This window comes from Psittacula echo (assembly GCF_963264785.1).
Source record: "Psittacula echo genome assembly, chromosome: 3".
Classification (NCBI taxonomy): Eukaryota; Metazoa; Chordata; class Aves; order Psittaciformes; family Psittacidae; genus Psittacula; species Psittacula echo.
This window is the reverse complement of record NC_137736.1, coordinates 62,360,129-62,382,211: the sequence shown is the minus strand read 5'-3', so window position 1 is coordinate 62,382,211 and position 22,083 is coordinate 62,360,129. Positions and strand designations below refer to the sequence as shown.

The 22,083-nt window shown below is 40.7% G+C and overlaps 2 protein-coding genes across 7 annotated transcripts in view; one reads left to right on the top strand and one right to left on the bottom strand.

The window, feature by feature from the left end:
• Nucleotides 1–2,235: 2,235 nt before the first annotated feature.
• LOC308218882 (ashwin) lies at nucleotides 2,236–14,944 on the bottom strand. Of its 3 annotated transcripts, none has more exons than XM_080613378.1 (4): nucleotides 14,829–14,944; nucleotides 11,214–11,380; nucleotides 5,921–6,293; nucleotides 2,236–2,389 (listed from the first exon to the last, which is right to left on the bottom strand). In XM_080613378.1, exons 1-4 carry the CDS (start codon nucleotides 14,832–14,834, stop codon nucleotides 2,333–2,335), a joined length of 603 nt encoding a protein of 200 aa, XP_080469504.1. In that variant the 5' UTR covers nucleotides 14,835–14,944; the 3' UTR covers nucleotides 2,236–2,332. The 3 variants fall into 3 exon arrangements, with proteins under 3 accessions (XP_080469504.1, XP_080469503.1, XP_080469505.1); XM_080613377.1 differs by lacking the exon at nucleotides 14,829–14,944 and adding an exon at nucleotides 13,159–13,369; XM_080613379.1 differs by lacking the exon at nucleotides 14,829–14,944 and adding an exon at nucleotides 12,962–13,149.
• A 122-nt stretch (nucleotides 14,945–15,066) lies between these two features.
• TGFBRAP1 (transforming growth factor beta receptor associated protein 1) overlaps nucleotides 15,067–22,083 on the top strand; it is a 36,925-nt gene continuing 29,908 nt past the window's right edge. For all 4 annotated transcript variants that reach the window (XR_013956492.1, XM_080614330.1, XM_080614329.1 and 1 more), the window contains exons 1-2: nucleotides 15,067–15,198; nucleotides 18,003–18,704. Coding sequence is in view for 3 of the 4 variants with exons in the window: in XM_080614330.1 (XP_080470456.1) it covers nucleotides 18,020–18,704 (685 nt within the window). In the remaining variant the exon portion in view is untranslated. The remainder of the gene's footprint in view (nucleotides 15,199–18,002; nucleotides 18,705–22,083) is intronic.

Below are 22,083 nucleotides of genomic sequence, written 5' to 3'. Positions count from 1 at the left end.
CGAATTTGCCTCTTTTTGCACCAAGTGTAACGTGCTCACAGGTCATTCCTCTCTCATTAATTCAACAAGGTAAATAGATGGTTAGTAAACCATTTGAAGAACTTTGCTGGCTGACATTTTTGAAGTGCACACTGTGCAAATCAGATCTCGTTGAATTACTAAATTCTATTGTTTGATGACTTCACTCTGTGATGAAGGCTGTGGTAAAGAATGGCCATGAAAATTCCTCTTACAGAGGTGGGCAAGCAGCTCAGTTTCTCCTCTGGGAGCTGGCAATCCCCCAACACACTGCAGCTCTAATAATTTACTCAGAAAAGAAAGATTACTAAGGGGGTAGTGGAAGGGAGCAAAAGCAGCATGGCTTGTACCTTGCCCTCTAAGCACTACAATAGATGGCAAAATGGTCCCAGCTTTGAGGAAAGTGAGGTGACACATGACAAGGCTGAAAAGCAAACTAGCCTGAAAACAAGACATCATGCTATTATTCCAGTACAGTTCTGCATACTACTCCTTAATACATAACAACATACATGTGCTCCTAGCAACTGGAACTACAACAAAATATAGACTAAACTCTAAACCACTGCCAAGAAGCCACACAGAAAACAGAACTCCTACCCGGCTACTACACTAGCACAGGGACCAGCACTTTACACAACACTAACTGCTGCTAAACTCCAGAGTAGCTACAGTCTTTTACCCCGTAAGCTCTTTCTTAAGTTCTAATCACTTCAAGTCCACTGAAATGTAAGTGTGTAAAATGAACAACCTTAATTACATCACAAAAACAAGTCAGCACTACTTTGTTTGCTTTTAATTGAATTTATTTAAATAGGATAAGGTTACTTAAAAGACAACTCTTTACATACAAAATGTACATTACGTTAAAGTTTGCTGTACTCAAGTACAAAAACTGGACAAGTGTTTAGTAAAAGGAAAACAGCACACTATTTCAAAATACACATTCTTACCATTTTACAGCATTCGAGAAGTGCCTTTTATGTTGTAACAGTGAATGGAGAACTTCTGTCAGTAATGAATTAAGCTACAGGTTTTGGCTTCAACATTAACCAATATTACAAATGTAAACATCTTTCAGATCACTACTGAGCTTCTCTTAGTGGGTTAACTAAGCGGATTCAGAAGTTGATTCTTTTTTTGGTTTACTAAGTCCAGGAGTGGTGTTATTATTTACCATCCATATCTAAAATAGATCTAAATTGGCTTCACCCTGAGCCACTGAGTTTTAGTAATAAAGTTTCTATCAGCTTAACGGGATTTCTGCCTTATAAGGCACTACCAACAATGCAGATGAAACACCAAGTTTCACAGAAAACCAACACCCATCTTAGATGATCAAAGGAAGGGAAAAGAGGTTACCAATTTTTATTTATTTATTTTTTAAGAATACAACTACATACATTAATGCTCTCAAGGTATTACTTTGTCTTCCTATCCCTGTCCCTTTCCAACTGTTAGTAAGTTGAGAAAGCACTGGCCTGCATTCCACATGTTTTCCCCATACTTTATAAGCATGACTGTGATCAGGAGAACAGCAAATTTGCTACGTCGGCACATTTTTACACTTACGCACGTATAAAATATGCCTGTGTATTTAAGAGAAAATGGCACTAATCCATTCACTACTTCCTCTCAAAGATCCATAACAAACAGCCTAATAACATACTTCCATCCGTGTATTTCTTATTTCATATGTCAATAAGAGAAACTTCAATTTGAAGTAATGCTGTTAAAATAGTTCATCTCTTATTACCGATCTAACTTGCGCTGTCAATTCTACACTCCTGTGCAACATAAAGGAAAACATTTTGTCTCAGACTATCTTACCAGCAGAATGGTCAGTTTTCTCATCTAAATGAATTACCTTTTTAATGTCAAGAAGGCTCTTGGGATGATTCTAAATCTCAATAGCTATTTTAACTATTTGACCATAAGTGGAACAAAACTGAATCTTACTGAAACAAAAATAATGTATTTCTAGGTGTGAATCGGAATGACATGCCGGAGATGAACTATAATAATATTCAAAACTAAAAAAAAAAAAGGGGGGTGAGGCTGGTAGTAGAACATTGTAATATTACCACCTTTTAAAGAAATACTGAGCTACTTGGTGTACGTAAGTAGACACTTTTAAGGTGACTGGTGATAATGACTCCAGCGTTACAACAGGGAACTTTTAAAGTCATTAAAACTTCACAGCAATCTGAATCCCTGTAAGGTTTAAAAAGAATTGTATTTCAACTGTTTAAATACGACTTATCTGTTTGAAAATATGGAAGTAACACTTATGTTTCAAGCACCATTAGCTACTTCATGGCCAGGTAACATGCTGGATTTTCTTCTTTGCTTCCGTAGGCTTTAGGTCATTCTGGAATATAAGAAAATATATAAGTATTCTTAGATATACTGTGCAAGCAGAAGTTAGAAATTAACCTGCTGTATTTAAATCTTACACTGACTATAGTTGCAGTCATCTCTATGCTACTACAACAGCTTTCTACTGCCATCTTGTGGAGAACGCTAAATATCACACAACTTCTTTAAAGAAGAGAGAAAGCAAATCGATTCAACTATCTGCAAATCACATATGTCATTTCGTTTTTCTTAATCTCACAATTAGTTATCCAAAAGTATCTTTCAATTATGCACCTTAAAGACAGGCACATATTGGAGTTTCTAAACATACTTCTATATTTACATCAGATTGCCTTCTTAAAATACTTGTTGAAATGGGATTGTCTAAGAAAAAAAACAAACATACAACTAGGATACCCAATTTACTTCTATCAAATAGTAAAAACGTTAGAAAAAGAGAAGGGAAAGTTGCTTTTCCTTTGTCATAATCAGCATAAAAAGCAAAATAATTGCCAAAGCCTCAGATCAACTCATCTTTCAAGACCCACCCCAAGAAATCAGAAAAAAAAAATAAAGCAAGCAAGCCCAAAGTAAAACAATGGGAGATTGAAGTGGTGAAATAATTACCTTTCACCATATAACATAAGAAAAAAACCCTGAGAAATTACACCTTTAACAGTTCATGCAAGCAGAGTAAAGACAGGTACATGAGTTCTCAAGAACATTCTACTCCTCTCTCTGCTCTCGTGAGACCTCAGTTGGAGTACTGTGTGCAGTTCTGGTGTCCTCAAATAAAAAGGACATGGAACTGTTGGAACAAGTGCAGAGGAGGGCCACGAGGATGATCAGAGGACTGGAGCACCTCCCATATGAAGACAGGCTGAGAAAGTTGGGGCTGTTCAGCCTGGAGAAGAGAAGGCTGTGTGGAGACTTCACAGCAGCCTTCCAGTATCTGAAAGGGGCCTATAAGGATGCTGGAGACAGACTCTTCATCAGGGACTGTAGTGATAAGACAAAGGGTAACGGGTTCAAACTTAAACAGGAGAAGTTTAGGTTAGATATAAGGAAGAAGTTCTCTACTGTGAGGGTGGTGAGGCACTGGAACAGGTTGCCCAAAAAAGTAGTGAATGTCCCATCCCTGGCAGTGTTCAAGGTTAGGTTGGACAGAGCCTTAGGTGACATGGTCCAGACATGGCAGGGGGGTTGGAACTAGATGATCTTAAGGTCCTTTCCAACCCTAACTATTCTATGATTCTGCAGAGCAGTGGTTTGGGGAGCACAATCAAGAGATCTCTCTTCTCTTTAAGAGTTTCAATGTTTGTTTATTTACAGCAATGTTGTAGATTGCAACCACTGAAAGGTTTAGGGGAATTAGACCTTAAGAACAGAGAGACAGTTCTGTGCTAGTCAGCACAACAACTTCAGTTTATTTTGACAGCCAAAGAACAGTCATTTGCTTGAAAAGGCAATTGTCCTTACTGTCATATTAAAAAATGTATCAGGCTTTACACTCTTCAGCCAAGTACATTGACTCTTCCTGGCTCCATGACTTATTATTCAATATTATGTTAATTTCAGACAGTAAAGTAATATCCACACAATACACTTGCCTAACTTCACAGTATCACAGTATGCTAGAGATTGGAAGGGACCTCAAAAGATCATCTAATCCAACTTCAAACATATCTAACCAACACTAACCAAAGAACTTACCGGTATTAAACTGAACAACAAAAACTGTGGATAAGGTAGAAAGTAAAGTGTCAGAGGTCATAGCTTTCAAGTGTCAGATATATAACCACTTAAAAGTGCTCATCACTGTGTCTACAAAACATTTAAATGCAATGTAAAGCAGCTGGGAGGTGTATACTAAAGAAGTTTCAAAAGCTCTATGGGCTCAGATCTGACCAATACTTGGAAGAGTCCTAAGTATTAAAATAAGCTAGTAATACTGGTAAGTAGGAAGCACACCTCTCCAGCATAAATCTGATACAGGGCCGCATCCATGATCCTTGTAAAAGTTTTTCAGAACAGCCATGTGTTTAGGTGCTCATGTTTAACAGAAGTCTGAAGGAACCTACAAATCCACACAGCAAGGATATTACCCGCATTCTTTCATGAAAGCATTATTTTTTTTTTTTGTGAGAGAGAGATTAATAGAAAGCATTTTATGACCCAATACTGAGAAAACAGAAGTCTGGTGTCTTGAGAAAATTTTAATCAATGTAATTTACACTGCGGATCTAAAGCTCCCCCTGCAGTTCAACTGAGAACAGACAGAAAAATACCTCCTCCTTTGAAGCCCAGACTTACTCCAGATAGTCCCATACTCCAGTGGAAATGTGAAAATTACTTCATTTGCATAATGAAAGAATAGAAGACAAATGCAAGACTTATCCCTACCTCCAGGCATGTTTTAAAGAGGACATGGCCCACTGCTCCTTGCTCACTGACAAGCTCTTAAAAGACTAATCGCACCTTTGCCAACAACAACCACTGTTCTATCTTTCTCCCCAGCTGACAGCTACATTCAGCACCATTACCTACACTTTCAAAGATATGCCCTGCTGAATTAATGTATCTGGCCTTAGCTCTCCTCTCATCACTTCAACTCATCGGCCTCCTTCTGCACCCAGCTGTAGTGTAGTTCTCTACAGAAAATTTGTTTGCAGCTGAATCTGACTTGCAGAAAGAAAGGTAACTATTTACCTTCATGGTTAACAGCTCAGTCATCAGCCTTCTACTTGAGAACAGGACTGGTCTGTTCAAGACCTCAGCATGTCTTTCTCATCATCTTACAGAAGCCCAGGTACCTAATTAAGACCACCATGGCTCAAAATGAGAACTCAACATTTAGCCTCTCACTTCAGTTAGTATCGTTGTTATGGCTTCTCATTCAGACCCACAGTCTAGGCAGCTCTCCAGATATTCATATCCAGTTCCTTCCTCCAGCTTGCCAATTTCTATGTGAGATTTAAAACAGATGGCATTCTTTCTCTAAGGATATATTCTACAGCTCCCAGCATCCCACTTCAGATCCTATAACATCTCTTCCTTCACTTTGACAAATGAAAGCTTGTCCTACTCAACCATTCAAGCGTGATTGTTACAAATGTTATCATTCCGGTTTTTTCTTCCCTACTACAGAAAACAGACCACCTATCCTAACTCTAAGGCTCTTCATGTTGTTCTGTAATACCTGTTCTCTCTCAGGCCTGCCAGTAGGATTATTTTGTGTTTTATTTGACTGCTACCAGCACCACCTTAAGTATTACCTACCAACTCATTTTAAAGTTACATACATACATGTTTCATACAAAACTGCTCCTCTCACACAGAAGTTTCCTATGTACAAGTACAAAATACTTAATTTCTTTCCTTCTAATCTTTCCCAGACCAGCGACTCTTTTGCCTGTTTCTAAACAAAATTCTGCTATTACCCCAAAATAAAATAATCCTGAAAACTCTTACAAGGGTCTACATTTGGCTCCTGCAAGTTGCTGTTGAATAAAAAGCTGCAAAACAAGATACTGAATGTACATACCGGCAAATCAGATTCTTCTTTTGGAACAGCTCTCTTTAACTTCACAACAGTAGTTCCTGCTACTGGAGACAAGGGGTACACCTTCAGACTAGCCAACATACTGCTGTTAGTCTTTGAAATATTGTTCTGCTTAGTCTCATTATTCCTCATTCCCAGCTTAGCGTCCTCTGATAAACTGGAGGCTGAAATGTACGTTGCGGCGTTCGGAGGAACAGATAATCTTCTAACAGTGTTGGTGGTGCTTCCAGCTGGAGGAGGTTTTAGGCGATCAGCAGCTCCATTTTCTGTCTTTTTCACCTTTATGCTTGTACTTGTGGAACTGCCATCAAATACAATTAATGGCCGTTTCCTTAAACCTTCTACTGTTGTAACACTGAAAATACAAATTGTAAAGTTCTCAGAAACATAAGCTACATGATCAAAAAACAGTATACCCAAGACACAGGTACTGAAATATGAATTTAGTCTTGCCTAAAGTAAAAATATCCCAAAATACTAACCTTAAACTCTTAGCTACTCTAAACTTAGGCAACAGAAATTGCTTTCAAAATATAAAGGGGGAAGGGAGGGAAGCAGGGGGTTGTGTGAGCAACAGCGTTCCTTAGCAAAGAGGGTTCTGTAGGAACTTTCTAGACAGGCAATTATAGTTGTATGACCAAAGACTATGCTTATCCTACTGTAGCTATTTCACAATAACTAAAGAGATAATAGCCGTTAAGTATTTCAAAAGGTATTTGAGAAAGTATATGCCACCTTACCTACAAGAACAGCTCACAGAGCAAGAGAAAGTTCAGCTCTTATTCAAATCTGCTTCTACATTACTATCTGTTCACAACATTATATGTCACATAATCCTCCTCTTTTTCTATTCATCCATTTCTGGGAACTGATAGAGACAAAGACAGACCTTCAATTCATTTAGAATTTATTTGTCGAAAGATCAGACACAACTTTTTGGCTTATATCTACAGTAATGCAGTTTCAAAAGGCTGCTGAGGAAATGTGCCCTTGTCAGGACCAGAAGGGTTCAGTCAGGCAAGTTGTGTTGACCAAATATTACTGAAACAGCCCTATTTAACAGATACATTAAGTTACGATGTATATTTTCACTTGAAAAGCCTAAAAAGTGACACACACTTCAAAAGTAAAACATGATACATTTTGCTCACTTTGGGTTTGTCCAAGAACTTACTCAACACTCCTGATAATGACACATTTCCTCAGCAGCCTTTTGGAACTACCTTTTCATGTGAAAGAAGAGATTTTATACGTTTTTTCAGTTTCCTTCCTTAACAAAAGTCTAACAAAAGCCTGCTTTTCCTATGGAGTTTTTTTGTGATTTTGTTTCTGTTTGTTTGCGATGGTGCATTTTTTTTGTTTGGTTTTTAATTCAGCTTGGTGAAGACTGTCAAGCCAGGAACTAACTTCAGCTCTGGGAGGATCATCATCTATTCTGAACAGAATTTTAGAGTTGTAGCACTTGTATAAATGACCACATGCTACAATACAGATAATATTCCCAGAGAAATACTTTGGGAAAGTTCCAAAAGAATTCTGGATGCTGTATCATCAAGAACTGTCACATCTCATTTTTAGATACATGGTTCACAGAAGAACAGAGAACCTTGGTTGTGACATTCCCTTTCTCTATATAAAGTACAGGCAGCTTAAAAGCTTCAGAGCAGGACTCATGTTAGCCAGCACTCGTCAGAGAGAGGACACTGATGCTAGCTAACAGCTGAAAAGAACATTCTGGGATCCTATTTCCTGTGGCAGGACACCCCCCTATGAAACCTAGATTTCAATACGCATCTCCTACATCTGAGAGAAATGTTGTAGCCACACTTTGAGCTGGCCTGGACATAGAACACACTCTGAGATTCATACCATCCTCCTTCTTCCAGCAGACAAGATAATATTATAGATCTTCCAAATTAACTGTCCCTGAACACAAATACTTTGTGAAATGTTTGAAGCTGGAGAGACTGCATTTGGGTTTATTTGGTATGACTGTCTGCAGACTCAAATATTCAGTAATAAGAGTATAAATCACCATCTGTGACCTCAGATATTTGATAGTATTATTGAGGTATAACTGCTGCTCAGCTGATATACAGCAAGTATTTTAGGATGTGCCGTCAATCACCAGCAGTAAAATTGAACAATATGCAACACTGACTTTCAATTTTCAATCTGTTTTTACCTCTTATCTGCGACTACTAGAAGCATGCAAACACACACTGAACTGTGCTGATCAAGCCACCATGCCTCATATTAATTCCAGTGCATGCTGTAAAGCTGTGGTTTCCATAGAGAAACTCATCAGAAAGCTTCCATTGTTCACACTATCAGTTTACCTTACTTCTAAATTGAATTAACAGCATGCTTAGTTACTACCTCTGAATTGCACATAACTTAGAGCCTCAGAATACCTAGGCATTTTATTTTCTTTTTAAAAACAAGAATGTCAAGTTCTACTTTGTCCTCTGCACAACGTCAGTTCTGCTTCAATGGTGCACATAACTGTGAGGAAAACTGTAATATTTTAATATCCAAAAACATGATTGAGCTTCCTTAATTCTTTGTCGACATACTAAAACTGAAGTTTTCTTAGTGCAACTTTTACTTACTGAAAGTCTATTTCTCCCATTTCTCTTGGGTTAGTAATATTAGCAAGTAAAAGCTTAACTTTTCTAGACAGTATTTTGCCAACATGTGAAGTATAAAAGATACAACAACAGCTGGAATATTGACTGCTGGAAAATCTCAAAACTACCGAACAACAGAGCAAAAGACTAAGCTTAGTATGCTAGATATTAAGTGCTAAGAGCAAGTGGTACAGAAAAGCAGACTGGTAGATTAAACATACCTCCTTTTACTTACTACTTTCCCAGAAACTACTACATAGGTAAACATTAGTGAATTTTACTGCACTAAAATAAGAGCCCCTAAACTTATTCTACATATAAACGCTGGATGAAGCCATTCTCCCATCTGAACATTAACATTGCTTCATCCTCTCAAAAGCATCCAGCCTACTATTTTCCTTTTGTGATAAAAAAATTCTTATGCACCTATTTCTGCACACCAACAGGTCTTTTTATTATTCAGACACTAACCTTGTGCTTTTATCCTCAAGTTGCAAGTTGTAAACAAACTGAGACACTATAAACTTTCATGCACATGAAAAAGAAAGAAAAAACCCAGCATAACAAGACAACTCAGTGTGCCAGCCACTGCTAACATTAAAAAAAAACCCTGTCCTGGGTTCAGCAGTAGCAGTCAGTTTTTCTCCTTCTTAGTAGCTGTTGCAGCACTGTGTTTTTGACTTTTGGCCTGGGAACAGAGCTGATAACACCGATGTTTAGACTGACCAAGGACTTTGTGAGTCTCATGCTCTGCCAGGGAGGAGAAGAAGCCGCAAGGAAGCAGGGACAGGACATCTGACCCAAACAGCCAAAGAGGTATTCCACACCACAGCACGTCATGCCGGGGGATGTAACTGGGAGCTACCCGGAAGGGCACGTCCTCTTTTCTGTCGGGCTCCTTTCCAGCGGGTGGTATCGTATTCTCTTCCTTGTTATTTCCTTTATCATTATTATTATTGGTGGTAGCAGTAGTGGTTTGTGTTATACCTTAGTTATTAAACTGTTCTTATCTCAACCTGTGGGAGTTGCATTCTTTTGATTCTCCTCCCTGTCCCTCTGGGAGCAGAGGGGAGAAAGGTGTGTGTGGGGGGGGGAAGTAGACTGCGTGGTTCTAATTTACGGCCTGGGCTTAAACCACGACAAACCCTAACAACAAGCAAATCAATCACTTGACAGAATTTGCTTAGCTCTTCACAGTTAAAAAACGCAGTAAAACTAAAACACACCCATGAAATCAACAAGCTGTAATACTGCAAAACTATGAGAATTTCTATCCACCTTTACTTCAGATGTACTACTGAAGCTAAGCCAGAACTCCACCCATGTGCATCACACATCAAAGTTCTGGGCTGGGGGAAGACTGGGAGGAGAATTTTTAGTAAAATAAACTTTTAAGGAAGATTTTGCTTTCTGATCGAATACAAACACAAAGATTTCAAAAATACAGCAGAATCTTCTTCAGAAGGCAGATGTTAGTTTTGAATTGGACACAAAACTGCTGCAGCATACAGCCCAGACTCTAGACCATCCCTGTCCAAGGAACAAGCATAATTAAACATGCTTTTGGCCCTTTACTTAAGCACTATAAAAATATGATTATTATTTAACAATTATATAGTGAAACAACAAAATAACTTCTTTTTTTCTTCATTATAAAGTACCTTGAAATGTACCAATAACCCTGTATCAATACAAGCTGGGGGATGAAGGGATTTGAGAGCAGTGCTGTGGAGAAGGACTTGGGGCTGATGGGTGATGAAAAGCTCAACATGACCCAGCAATGTGCGCTCCCCTGCCCAGAAACCAACCACATGCTGGGCTGCATCAAAAGGAGTGTAACCAGCAGGTCAAGGAAGGAGATTCTGCCCCTCGACTCCGCTCTTTTGAGATTCCACCTGGAGTTGTATGTCCAGCTTTGGGGCCCCCAGCACAAGAGGAACATGGACCTATTCAAGCATTTCCAGAAGGAGGGTTGGTCAGGGGGTTGGAGCACCTCTGCTATGAAGACAGGCTGAGAGAGTTGGGCTTGTTCAGCCTGGAGAAGAGAAGGCTCTGGGAAGATCCCACAGCAGCTTTTTCAGTACTTAAAGAGGGCTTATAAGAAACATGGGGACAGACTTTTTAATGGGGCCTGCTGCAATAGGACGAAGGGTAAAGATTTTAAATGAAAAGGTAGATTCAAACTGGATACAAGGAAGAAATGTTTTACAATGAGGGTGGTGAAACACTGGAACAGGTTGCCCACAGAGGTGCTAGATGCCCTGTACCTGGAAGTGTTCACAGTCAGGCTGGACAGGGCTCTGAGCAACCTGATCTAGTTGAAGATGTCTCTATGGCAGAGGGGTTGGACTAGTTGAACTTTAAAGGTCCCTTCCAACCCAAACTATTCTATGATTATATGAAAAGCACTATAATCCAGCTACCATTAATAACAATTAGATGACAAAAAAGATCACCTTCCCCTTTTTCCTGTTAGAGCAGTAGTAGAATCTAACACTTCTGACCCAGAAGACCTGAGACAGCAATCTCTATAAACTGTAACAACGTCCAAAAGCTGTACAAGTTTCATTAATCAGGCAAACAAAGATTAGACTAACTACATTGTCCTAAATTCTGCAAGTGTAGCCCAATAAAAGCTAAATTACCTTTTATTCTCACTTTTAAACTCATTTTGCTGTCTTTTCTTCTCCATCATTTTTCCCCATCTACTTTTTGGCAAGTCACGCTGAGGCAGAGGAATGGCATGTTGAATATAGAGATCAGTGAGACCATCTTTATCCATCTTTACATCATTTTCAACTAGTATATTTTTCTGTGGGGAACAACAGAAAAAAAAAGTTGCCATTATTATGACAAATTCAGAGCACAAAAATCTTAGTGGCATCATTTCTGTTTTGAAAAGCCACTTTAGTGTACCAGGTACAAATGCTAGGGTTTTGGAAGTAACAGGACTGCACAGGTGACCGGTGTGGAGAGGCCATGAACAGCCCTGTGCCAACAACAGCCTGGTCTGCTGCCTTCCTTCCTACTGTCAGCTTCTTTTGTTTTCCGTGTGGATTACACTTGGTCCTTCCTTCATTGAGTCAATGGGAAATGAAAGATATTTGGGTCAGTACACAGTGGTTTCTTTTTCCACCACCTGCAAGCACACCTCTTCACGTATCTCCTCATGTGCCTCTTCCTGCATGTCCTTTCGTGTCTTCTGCCTCTGGTGGCTGCAGCTCTTTTTTAAGTGCATTTGAGCACTGCTGCCATGAGCAACTTGGCTTGAAATTTTAGTGTGTGATGGGCTGTTTCCATCAGTGTCAGAGACAGCTGGATCCACCTACAACCAGTACTGGGCAGTACACTGCCTTTGTCCACAGAGGTGAACTCTGCAGCCCCTCCCTATCCAAAACCCTGCAATATTTCCCAATAAAAATAGGAGTAAAAAAAAATAAAAAAATTAAATAAATAAATAAATAAAAAAATATATATATATATATCTCAAAAGAATCCAGGAAAAAAGTTATGCTGGACATCCTGTTGATGACTGATGTTTTCATGCACTCTTTAGCACATTTCTCTGAATCCAATTTCCCTAAATCTAACTACAATACTGCTCTTCATTCTTCTAAAAACCAAACTAGTAAAACATACTGCATTTCAAAAAACGCATTAAAAGTGTAGAGAGATGCTTCCTCTCCTAGTTCCCAAAGAAGGGGGGTTTCTAACAACTGTCAGTTACAACAGAGAACCAATTTTCTTTCTAATCACGTATAGGGCTGTGAAAACAAAATTTCTTGCTATCTTCTTCCAAATTTATTAAAAGAGGAAAAATCCCAGTAACTTTCTACAGACTAGCGGTCACCAAAAGCAGGTGATGTCTCTGCCACTATTGGTTTTGACAACACTTTATGACTTCTGATGTCAACCTAAAACCTGTACATTTTTGTCCACATAAATTACATGACAAAAATTCTGCAAGCTCATACAATAAAATAAGACTTTGATTACTACTGTTCCGTGCACCTAAAATCTTCAGGCAAGGAAGTAACAAGTATTCCAAATCACATCAACTGAAGCTTCCTATGGTTTAAAACTGCTTATAACTCACTTTTAAGGTCAATTTTTTTCCAGTTATGCATACTTAAGCAGTAGCTTGAGTGACTTTGTAAGACGCATTTCCTTAATTCACTGAGTATGAACGTGGCAATTATAATAATGATCACCCTTCCACGGATAATTTTACTGTATGCAAACATCGTCTCACATGGAGAGATTAGAGAAAGTTGTTCTTCAGCAGCTGCAATGTTCAAACACAGCCCCTCTGCAAATACGGACACACCTCTTACACCACGGGCCTCCCTTAATCAAGTACCTAGACTACACAACCAACTTGTGTAATACCAACTTGGGTTTTGCTTGTTTATTCCCTGAACTCTTCTTGCGTGCCTATTTGTGAAGAGGAGAAACACACAGCGCAGGTGTGACGCGACGGAAGGGGGGTCAGGACAACAAGCAGGGCCGCAGGCCAGCGAGGCCTCCCCTCCCCGCCTCAGGACCCGCTGCTAAGGGCCTGGCTTCCTCCCCGACGGCGCCCGGGCGCACCTGCTCCAGGGTGAGCAGCAGGAACTCCTCCGAAAGCAGCTCCGGGTGCAGCAGCAGCTCCGACTCCGGGCGCCCCGAACCCCGCTCCACCTTTCCATCAATGCCTTCGCCGCCTCCACCTCCGACCCGACCCCTTCCCAGCGCCGCCATCTTCTTCCCCCGGCGGCCCCTTTCCGGCTTCCCACAATGCCGCGCGAGGCGTGGGCTGGCGCAGGAAGTGGCGCGGGGGGGTTACGTCAGGATTCGCCGCTGGGTTAAACGTGTCCGTGACAGTGGCAGCGATGTGATACATTGCTTGCTATGTTGTGTACCTGTCGTTGGTAGCCACGGTTACACAACTTGAGCCTGGGATGAAGTGACCTCGAAACAACAAGGATCTCATGGGCACAACCAGATCCTGGTCGTGTTTGAAGAATCAAAGAACATTCAGGACCGGTAGTACTAAGAATGAGTTACTTGACAGCTTGGCAAAGTGACCATTCAGTTACCTAACTTGGCAATGAAACCAACTTTTAAGGTGTCCTGAAGTGAACTGCCTTCATTATTATACTAAAAATCACACCCCCAGGTCAGAAAGACCCCAGCCCAAGTGAAGGCCTCTCATCTGAGCATGGAGAGTGATTAGAATGAGTGACACAGCAAATGTTACATATAAATTAAAACCAACCGTTGCAACTGGGAGTGTACCATCTTGTAACCGTTGTGTATAAATGTAACAAGAAAGCAAGCATTGGTGTGTTTGATCTCTGGAACAGTCCACCCAGCACCCAGGCATGAATAAACACAGTATCTCTCCTGAGCCTGTGGAGCTGGTTTAACACATGCCAGGCACAAACCTGCTTTCAAATCCACTTTTTGGACAACAGCAACTAACAATTAACACTTCCTGAGCTGCAATGACTGAAGTTGCTTTGCAGTTCCAAAGTAAAGTAGCTGCCACCACGTTTGAGTTGGCAAACTGCCTATATACTCAAAGCGGAAGGGGGAATTAACAAATGATTACATTAGTAAATTAACCACGCTGTCGTTACAATATGAAATTGCAATGTAACTCAAAGTACTTGATGCACTTCACAGAAGTAAGAAGGATGAGCAATTCTGAGTAACAGAACAAAAACACACACGGAACACATTGCATACATATGGCCCTGTGTGTAACATTATTGCTATACACAGCACTTCCAAGAACATGAATACAAGTTCTGAATATCTAAAACTCATTTAAGCGTACAAACAAACAGTGTAATAACACGTTATTTCACGTGGTGCCCCTCAGGCTGCCCTCTAGCAGTGTGTACAGCCCTTCTCCTTGCACTCTCCCCCTCACAAACCACTCACAGCCACTGTTACACTCTGTTTTCTCTTGGAAGAGCTGCTTTTCCGCCTGTGTCACGAACGGCCTGCCCTGTGACCACAAACCGTAGCGCTCCTACAGCGATAGGAAAAACAAACGGCCACCCCGGGCCGGCCCCAACCCGAACGTCGTGCGCACCGCAGGGGCTCCCTCCAGCCGTCCTTCTACGGTGCAGATGCGCCACCCGGCTGTGAGCCCTAGGCCGGCTGCAGCCCGGCGGCTCAGAGAAGGGGTCCCCGTTACAGTGGCAGCGCAAAACCGAGGTTCCCCGCCCCATCATGAAACCGATGCCCGAGATGAGGACACCAGAACCCACCCCCATCCTGCCGGCTGTGCGACATCATTGCCCTGCGCTGGTCATGCCTCCGATGGGCGGGGTTTCGTTGAGGCTCCAGCCCAGTAGTTGGAGTGCGGACGCCCGGTGGTTCTCCCATGCACACACACACGCATACACACGTGACCGGAAGGGCCCGGCCCGGTGCGGCTGCCTCTCTCCCTCAGGGAAGCGGCGACGCTGGCGCAGGGCGGGGTTTGTGCGACACCGGAAGCGGCGCTCCCGCCGGCAGATCCCAGCGCGCGGACAGCGCGGTTTGAGGCGGCGCCCGCGCGGCCGCTGGCTCTGGACCGCACCGCCTCGAAACGGCGGGCCCGGCTTCTGGTGTTGTGGCGGCGCCTGGCGCTGGCAGGTGCTGCGGGAGGGAGAGCGGGAGGAGAGACTCCGTCGTCTGCTGGGGTGGAGGCAGGTGTACTGGGGGCCGCGGGACGCCGGGCCTGGCTTGCGCCCCCAGGTCAGGCTGCGGGTGTGTGAGGGGACGGGGTGACGCGCAGCACCGTCCTCCTGGGGATAGCGTGGCCCAGCATCTCGGGTCTGCGGAGCCATGTCCACGGGTTAATTAGCGCTTGCGAACTACACAGAGTGTAGGAGTTCGTGTGCGTAAGGGGGCGATGCAGAGGTAAAGAAGGCAGTGTGCTGGTTTGCAGGGCAGCAGCAAACAGAACGTGACTGCAAAGCAAGACTTTATCTAATGCAAGTGGGGGAGAGTTGCTTTCTGCTTTTTATCAGAAAAGAGTGTGCAGTGTTACTGGTGCGCTTAAGAAAACAGTATCTAGTAGACTAGTAATCTGCTTGTCTGTTGATTAGATTTTGATAACAAACGTCCCATGATCTTGTTTTCTGGCACTCAAAAGTAGCATGGTGACTTCCATTTGTAACTGTGGGCTAGGCTTTTGCACTTTCAAGAAACAGCGTGTTCTGCAGATCCTGTTTCTTTGCATGTGTGCAGGCCCTGAGCTCTTATAAATGACAACAAAACCGATAAAAAAAAAAAATCACTTACAGGTTATGCGTATTAACGTTGGGGATTCTTAAAAGCCTTTTTCACGGCGTTTTTCTAGCATGAATATTTTAGTTTCTTTGCTACCAGACTTATGTAGTACTATGGTTTTTTTTGTTGTTGTTCTTTCTGCTCATGGATTGTATGTCTGTTTTGATTTCTTTTATACTCTTACTTTTCATCTTTCTTTGATATGTTTTTGGAAGGGTTTTAATGCATTTTGGTCAAGAGCAGGCTTTGGTAGTTTTCCCAATGGCATACATTAACATTTTTACCTTGGGCTACAGGAACGTTAAGTTGTTGACAGCTTTAGGTATGAAAGCTGCCTAACGTCTCGTCTAGTTTATCACTTCAGGCTACACACAAGCTCTTAGAAATGGTTGGGGTTTTTTTGACAGTCAACTATTGGGCAGCCCTCTTTAACTTAGTACACTGTGTTTCTTTTGATAATGTTGTAGGATATCAGGGCTGTGTTCCCAGGGACTTGTGTTATTGTTTTACCTTAGGCTATTTCTCTTGTACTTCTTAGATTTGGGGTTTTTTTTCTGTTGAAGGTCAGAACACTAATACACACCCCAGATGATGATGTGGTTGAAAATGTCGTGGAAGACTGAAATAAAATCTTTTTAATTTCTGAAAAATAAAATGGGAAGCTGTTGGCATAAAAGATTGCTACTACCTCTTGATAACATGGTTTGCTTCTGGCTGTCTTCTTAGTTTGATTTAATCTTTTTTAGTAGTTTCTTATGAGTTGTGTACCCTTACCTTTCCTCACTCAGTCCTAGAAAATTTTGCCATGGTTTCCAATGTTCTTTTGCAAAGGCAGAGGGAGTTTTCAGATGTAATAATTCAAAACTAAATTAATTTTAACTATATTTAGTTTCAGGATGTTCATAAAAGCATTTTGTTGATGGTGGTGTCTCTGTTGGTTCACAGAAATTTCGCTTGATGTTTTATATCTCCCTCTTACTTGTGGACTGGAAGTAATTGTATATGTTATTTCTTAAATCCATTCAAGATGTTTAGTATTGTGTTTTCCCCAGGGTTGGATAAGTGGTTGTTTCAGACCAGTCATGACAAATTAGAAGGTGATTAAACAAGGCCAGCAATTTCTCATCTGCTCTTCTTTGGAGTGTTGAGCACAGCTGTATGCTCATTCCTTATAAAAATAACACAAGTCTGGAGTACAGTAAAATTACACTGGCTGGTTTTAAAACACTATTAATTGCTTCATAAATTGCATTTGTCCCTTGGCAGGGCTTGATTGCAAAAGAGTGGGTATAGTTTGTAGAATGAATATTGAAAGTGCTGCTTAACACTTAAAAGCAGACTTCTGGAATGGTTGTGATAGTAGAGAACAGAACAACTCTTTTAATTTCTGTGACATTGAATCCCAAGCTTAATGAATGCTTTATGGACCATGCTTCCAAATTTGTTGTGTGAATGTGCTTTATAATTGTTGCTTGTAAAGCACATTCACATTTATAAAGTCTGATACAGAGAATATGTAAGTGGCAGACTCTTTGCAGCTATTATAAAAAAAAAAAAAAACCATGAACCAACAAATTCTAATACTGTTCAAGTGGCTTGGAAGTTACATATTTCTGCTTACTGGAGAGTAAGGAACGTAAACTATATGTGCTAAAATGGAGTATGCCTATGATATATTTGCTAAGAGACTAGGTCCTAATAGGCCTAAATGGAGGCCTAACATGAGATGTTAACTCATAGTGCTGAATACCTTAAGGCTTCTCTAGAAATTTGAGACCTGAAGCTTGTATATTTTCATGTACAAGTGATAGAAACCTGTGCATGACAGGTTTATAAATCGTTTAAGTACTGCCAGGAACCACTTGTAGTGCCAAAGTGTCAAATAGAGCCAATAATATACTGGTTACATGTGGAGAAGGCATCACTTCAGAATAGCTGGGTGCTGTTGTGAATCTGTCTCAGGATAGACTTGAAGTGGAACATTACAATTTGATTAATTTCCGTTGTTATCAACGTGCTCATTCTGACTTGTGTAATCGGGTTGGAAATAGAGTATAGGCTATTGAAAACTGCAACAATGAAGTTTTTGTATTGGTGTTTAAATTTCTGCCTCTGATATTTGATGTGTGTGGAGATAAATAATGGGTTTTTTTCTCTTTAATCAGATCACCCAGAAGACACAATGAGTGTTAAAGCTTTCAAGCTCGTTTCTGCTGTTGAGCGGGAGATGTTAATGGGAGACAAAAATTACATCAACATCGAATGCATTGAGTGTTGCGGAAAGAACCTCTACATTGGAACCAATGACTGCTTTATCTATCACTTTCTATTGGACGAAAAGATGTCAACAGCTGGAAAAATAACTTTTGCTGCCACCAAGCAACTACATAAATACCTGGGCTTGAAGAAGCCTGTGAGTGAGTTGAAAGCAGCCTCTGCCCTCAGCAGGCTTCTCGTGCTTTGCGACAACACAATAACACTAGTTAACATGATGAACCTGGAACCTGTGCCCACTGGCGCTCGAATCAAAGGAGCTGTGACATTCACATTAAATGAAAACCCTGTGAGTGGGGATCCTTTCTGCGTCGAAGTCTGCATTATCTCAGTCAAGAGACGGACCATCCAAATGTTCATGGTGTTTGAAGACAGAGTCCAGATAGTGAAGGAAGTGTTTACTCCAGAGCAACCCTGTGCTGTGGCTGTAGATGGTTATTACTTGTGTCTTGCGCTTACTACACAGTATATAATTTTGAATTATAATACTGGAATCTCCCAGGATCTATTTCCTTATTGCAGTGATGAGAAACGGCCAATTGTGAAAAGGATAGGCAGACAAGAGTTTCTGTTGGCTGGCCCCGGAGGCCTAGGTGAGACTAAGGATTGTCACTTTTTTTCCCAATTTTTTGACTTTTCTCTCTTAGTTTCTCTCAATTTGCAAAGCAAAGCTTAACTAATTGTGTTGTGCACGATAATGATGAATTTTTTTTTTTCACAGGTCTGTACTGGAACATTAAGATCAGGAGGTAGATAATAATACTTAGTACCCAAGATTTACTGTTACTGTCCTGCCTTTTTAAGGCACGAAAATCTGATTACTTGTATTTTAATTGTGTCTGTAGAAAGCTTCATTTCTACATAGATAACTAATAGTAGTAGTATCTTGCAGCACAATGTAAAAAAATTGATTGATACCAAGTGGCACTTCACAGCCTGATAGCCTTTCTGCAATGACTAGCTACATTGGGTTTGAGGAGCCCCATGTTGCTATAAAATCGTTAAATTAGTGTAGATGAATTAATTTTTTCTTCAGTTGCTATTCAGAGGAGTTCATAGGAAGTCCATTTAATAGTTTATAACAGTTTCACAAATAGATATGCTACAGTGCTAGTAGAAATGTCAGTGGAAGTAAATTGTATCCTAACTCCTGTAGAGCTAAACTCTGTCCTAACTGTAGATTTTGGCAGATACTACCCAGGTTTTATGCTCCCATCTGCTTAATTTTTTTTATAGTACTTGTCAGCTATGTATTATAGAAGATGATAGTTTAATATTGCAAAATGCAGAATAATGCTCTTCTCTAACAGATGATTGTAAGGACTACTGCTGCTGTGATCTGTCTAAATAAACAATACGCTGTGAGGTCAGTAATCTTTAACTTCTTTCGGGAAAAGCTGTAATATCCGAGAGCTGACAGACCACAGGCAGAATGGTTTCATGCTGTTTGCCATATGACTCTCCAGGTAGGAGATGCAGTTTATGTATCTTCCCTGATACATTAGGAATAGTATGTGGCACAACTATTTAAGCCATTAATTTGAGGATCTGCACGGGTTTAGACTTTTTGATATAAATTCCAAAGAAAAATGTGAGTGTAACCACTTGTTTATATTCGAGTTTTGTCTTGTGACCGGAATGTGAGATGTGCATTAACTCACCAGTGTATTTTTCTCAAAAGAAGCAGAGACTTATTAGAACATCAGTTTATGCAAATTAAAGATATTCCAAGATTAACTTGAGGTTTTTTTCAGATATGGGGCTTTTCTAAGTCATCTTGGGTGCCCTCTTATTAGACTTGTTAGTTGCTTTAAATGTGGACATGTTTATGTGGAAATTAACTATTTTAGTAGTGCTATGAAAGATATAGTCTGAATTGACTGTCTGAAAGCACTCTTTTTTGACATGTTTCTAAGGAGATCCCATTCCTACTTCCATCTTTATTTGTCTTTTTATGAAAGTCAAAGCAGATTCTGGTCAAGTGGTTAGTTTCTTTTTTGATTTAAGAAGAATAGGTATACTTTCAAAAGCGCAAATATGTTTAGTCAGAAAGCAGAATTTTATTTAGTCTGACTGTTACTTTTATCTGATGTCCTGGAAGAGGGCTGTACAGTAGGACCTCTAGTCTCAAAATCCAACATGCCTGTGTAAGTAGATTGCCCTGGGGTTAGAATATCAGGTGTGCGGTATCTTAAACAAATGCACTTCTGCAGCTCTAAACAGGCTATAAGTTTCCCCTTTTCTCTAGCTCAGAAACCTTACAAAGACTTCTTGCTATTTGGCTTGTGGATTTGTGGGGGTTTTTTTAATCAGCTGTTCTTTATTCCCTCCCCATCTTTCAGTTTTTCCTCAGTAAAATTCTTAGTGTCTTTAACACTTCCCTCTTTGAAGTTGTGAAGATGGTTGAGCATCTTTATAGTATATAAGCATTGTGTGTGTTGGCATTTGAGGTAGAGCTCTACTGTAAAGTGAATTTGCTTGAAAACGCTTGATGTAAATCTTTGATTCTAATTTTGGTTTGCTTTTGTACATCTTGTTGCTTAAGGCATGTTTATTTGGCACTTGGTAGAACACCTATGCTAAATTCAACCTCTTTTACTGAGGTGGATGTATTCTGCATTAATATATTTGCTTTTATAGTGTTTGAAGTGGCATTTACTTACATTCATCTGCTTTTGAGTTACGACTGGAATTTAGAATGCAGAAAGCAATTGCTTAAAAAGGTAATCGTAAAGTAAAACATCTTTGAGTTTCTTGGGTATGTAACCTTTTTCCTTACCTGGACTTCATTTAAAACTGATGGTTAGAATTGTTCATAGCTGACCCATAGACTTAGCCATTTTGTACTTGGTTGTCTCAACTTGCAGATAGTATATAGTTCAGTCTTTCAAAGGGATGAGGAACTTAATTTTTGATGCATCTTCATTCAGTCCTGTAATCCACTAAGATTTGAAAATTAGTTCTTTCTGATGATGTATGAAACTGTGCTTACCAAAATTCAATTTTTCATTTTATGAAGCTTTTGTTGCACGTTTCTGATCAAATTTCTTGCCATGTGGAGGCTTCAAGTTTTTAAAATTTCAGCAAGTGAGCAGTTTTAAAATTTCAAGCAGTTCTTGCATGTTGGCACAGGGCATACTTCCTAGCACCAGCTGGAGCAACTGCCCTAAAATGTCAGAGGCCTCAACTCAGACCGATCTTCCACAGAAGGGTGCAGCTCTTCAGAGCTTGAACTGAAGGGAGCATGTGGTGCCTCTTGCTGAGACTCTGACACAGGAAATTTTGTCCTTGCCTGCAGGAGACGTATGCTTGGTTAAGCATTTCTGTTGCTAAGTAAAAGAGATGCAGGAGGAGGTCAGCAGAGTACATGACACCAGGGATGACCAAAAGGAAACATAATCTTCTCCGGGACCCAGGCATGAGCCTGAACCCCCAGCTGTACTGAGGGAAGGACAGGTTTTTGTTTCTGTATGTTCCTTGGTGGCAAAGGTTAGAAACTTGTGAATTCCCATAAAGGGAAGAACTCTCCTTCTCTGCCTGCAGATCTGCATCTATAAAATATGTTCAGTGCTCAGAAGCAGATGGGAAGCAGGAAGCTCTGTCCAACAAATCCTCTGAGCCTGTACAACGCGTAGCACCAGGAGGAGTTAGCAAGTAATAGTGGGAGTCTCCCTGGTATTGGAGATGAGGTTTTCTCATCAGGCCTGCTGGAGAGAAAGAACAGCTTGAGGAGGAGCGTGTGGAGCATGCAGGTCATTGAATGATTGCACAATTAGTGGTGATGAGAGATTTGGCTTTTATGGCTGTAGATTTAAGGAAGAGGCGGGATCTACCAGAGCAAGTGAGGCAGAAGCGTTTTTGCCAACAGGCTGATCAACCTGGTGAGAAGGAGTTAAACTAGGAAACTGGTGTAAGCCAAGTTGGCAGAGAGCAAGATGAAGTGGATGAGAGTCTTTGTAATCAAGAGAGAGG

Coding starts and splice junctions, on each gene's coding strand:
- LOC308218882 (XM_080613377.1), bottom strand. CDS start 13,308: ATGGCGGCGCTGGGAAGGGGTCGGGTCGGAGGTGGAGGCGGCGAAGGC. Junction 11,381..13,158: donor TGCTGCTCACCCTGGAGCAG/GTGCGCCCGGGC, acceptor TGTTCCCCACAG/AAAAATATACTAGTTGAAAA. Junction 6,294..11,213: donor TTTAAAAGTGAGAATAAAAG/GTAATTTAGCTT, acceptor TTGTATTTTCAG/TGTTACAACAGTAGAAGGTT.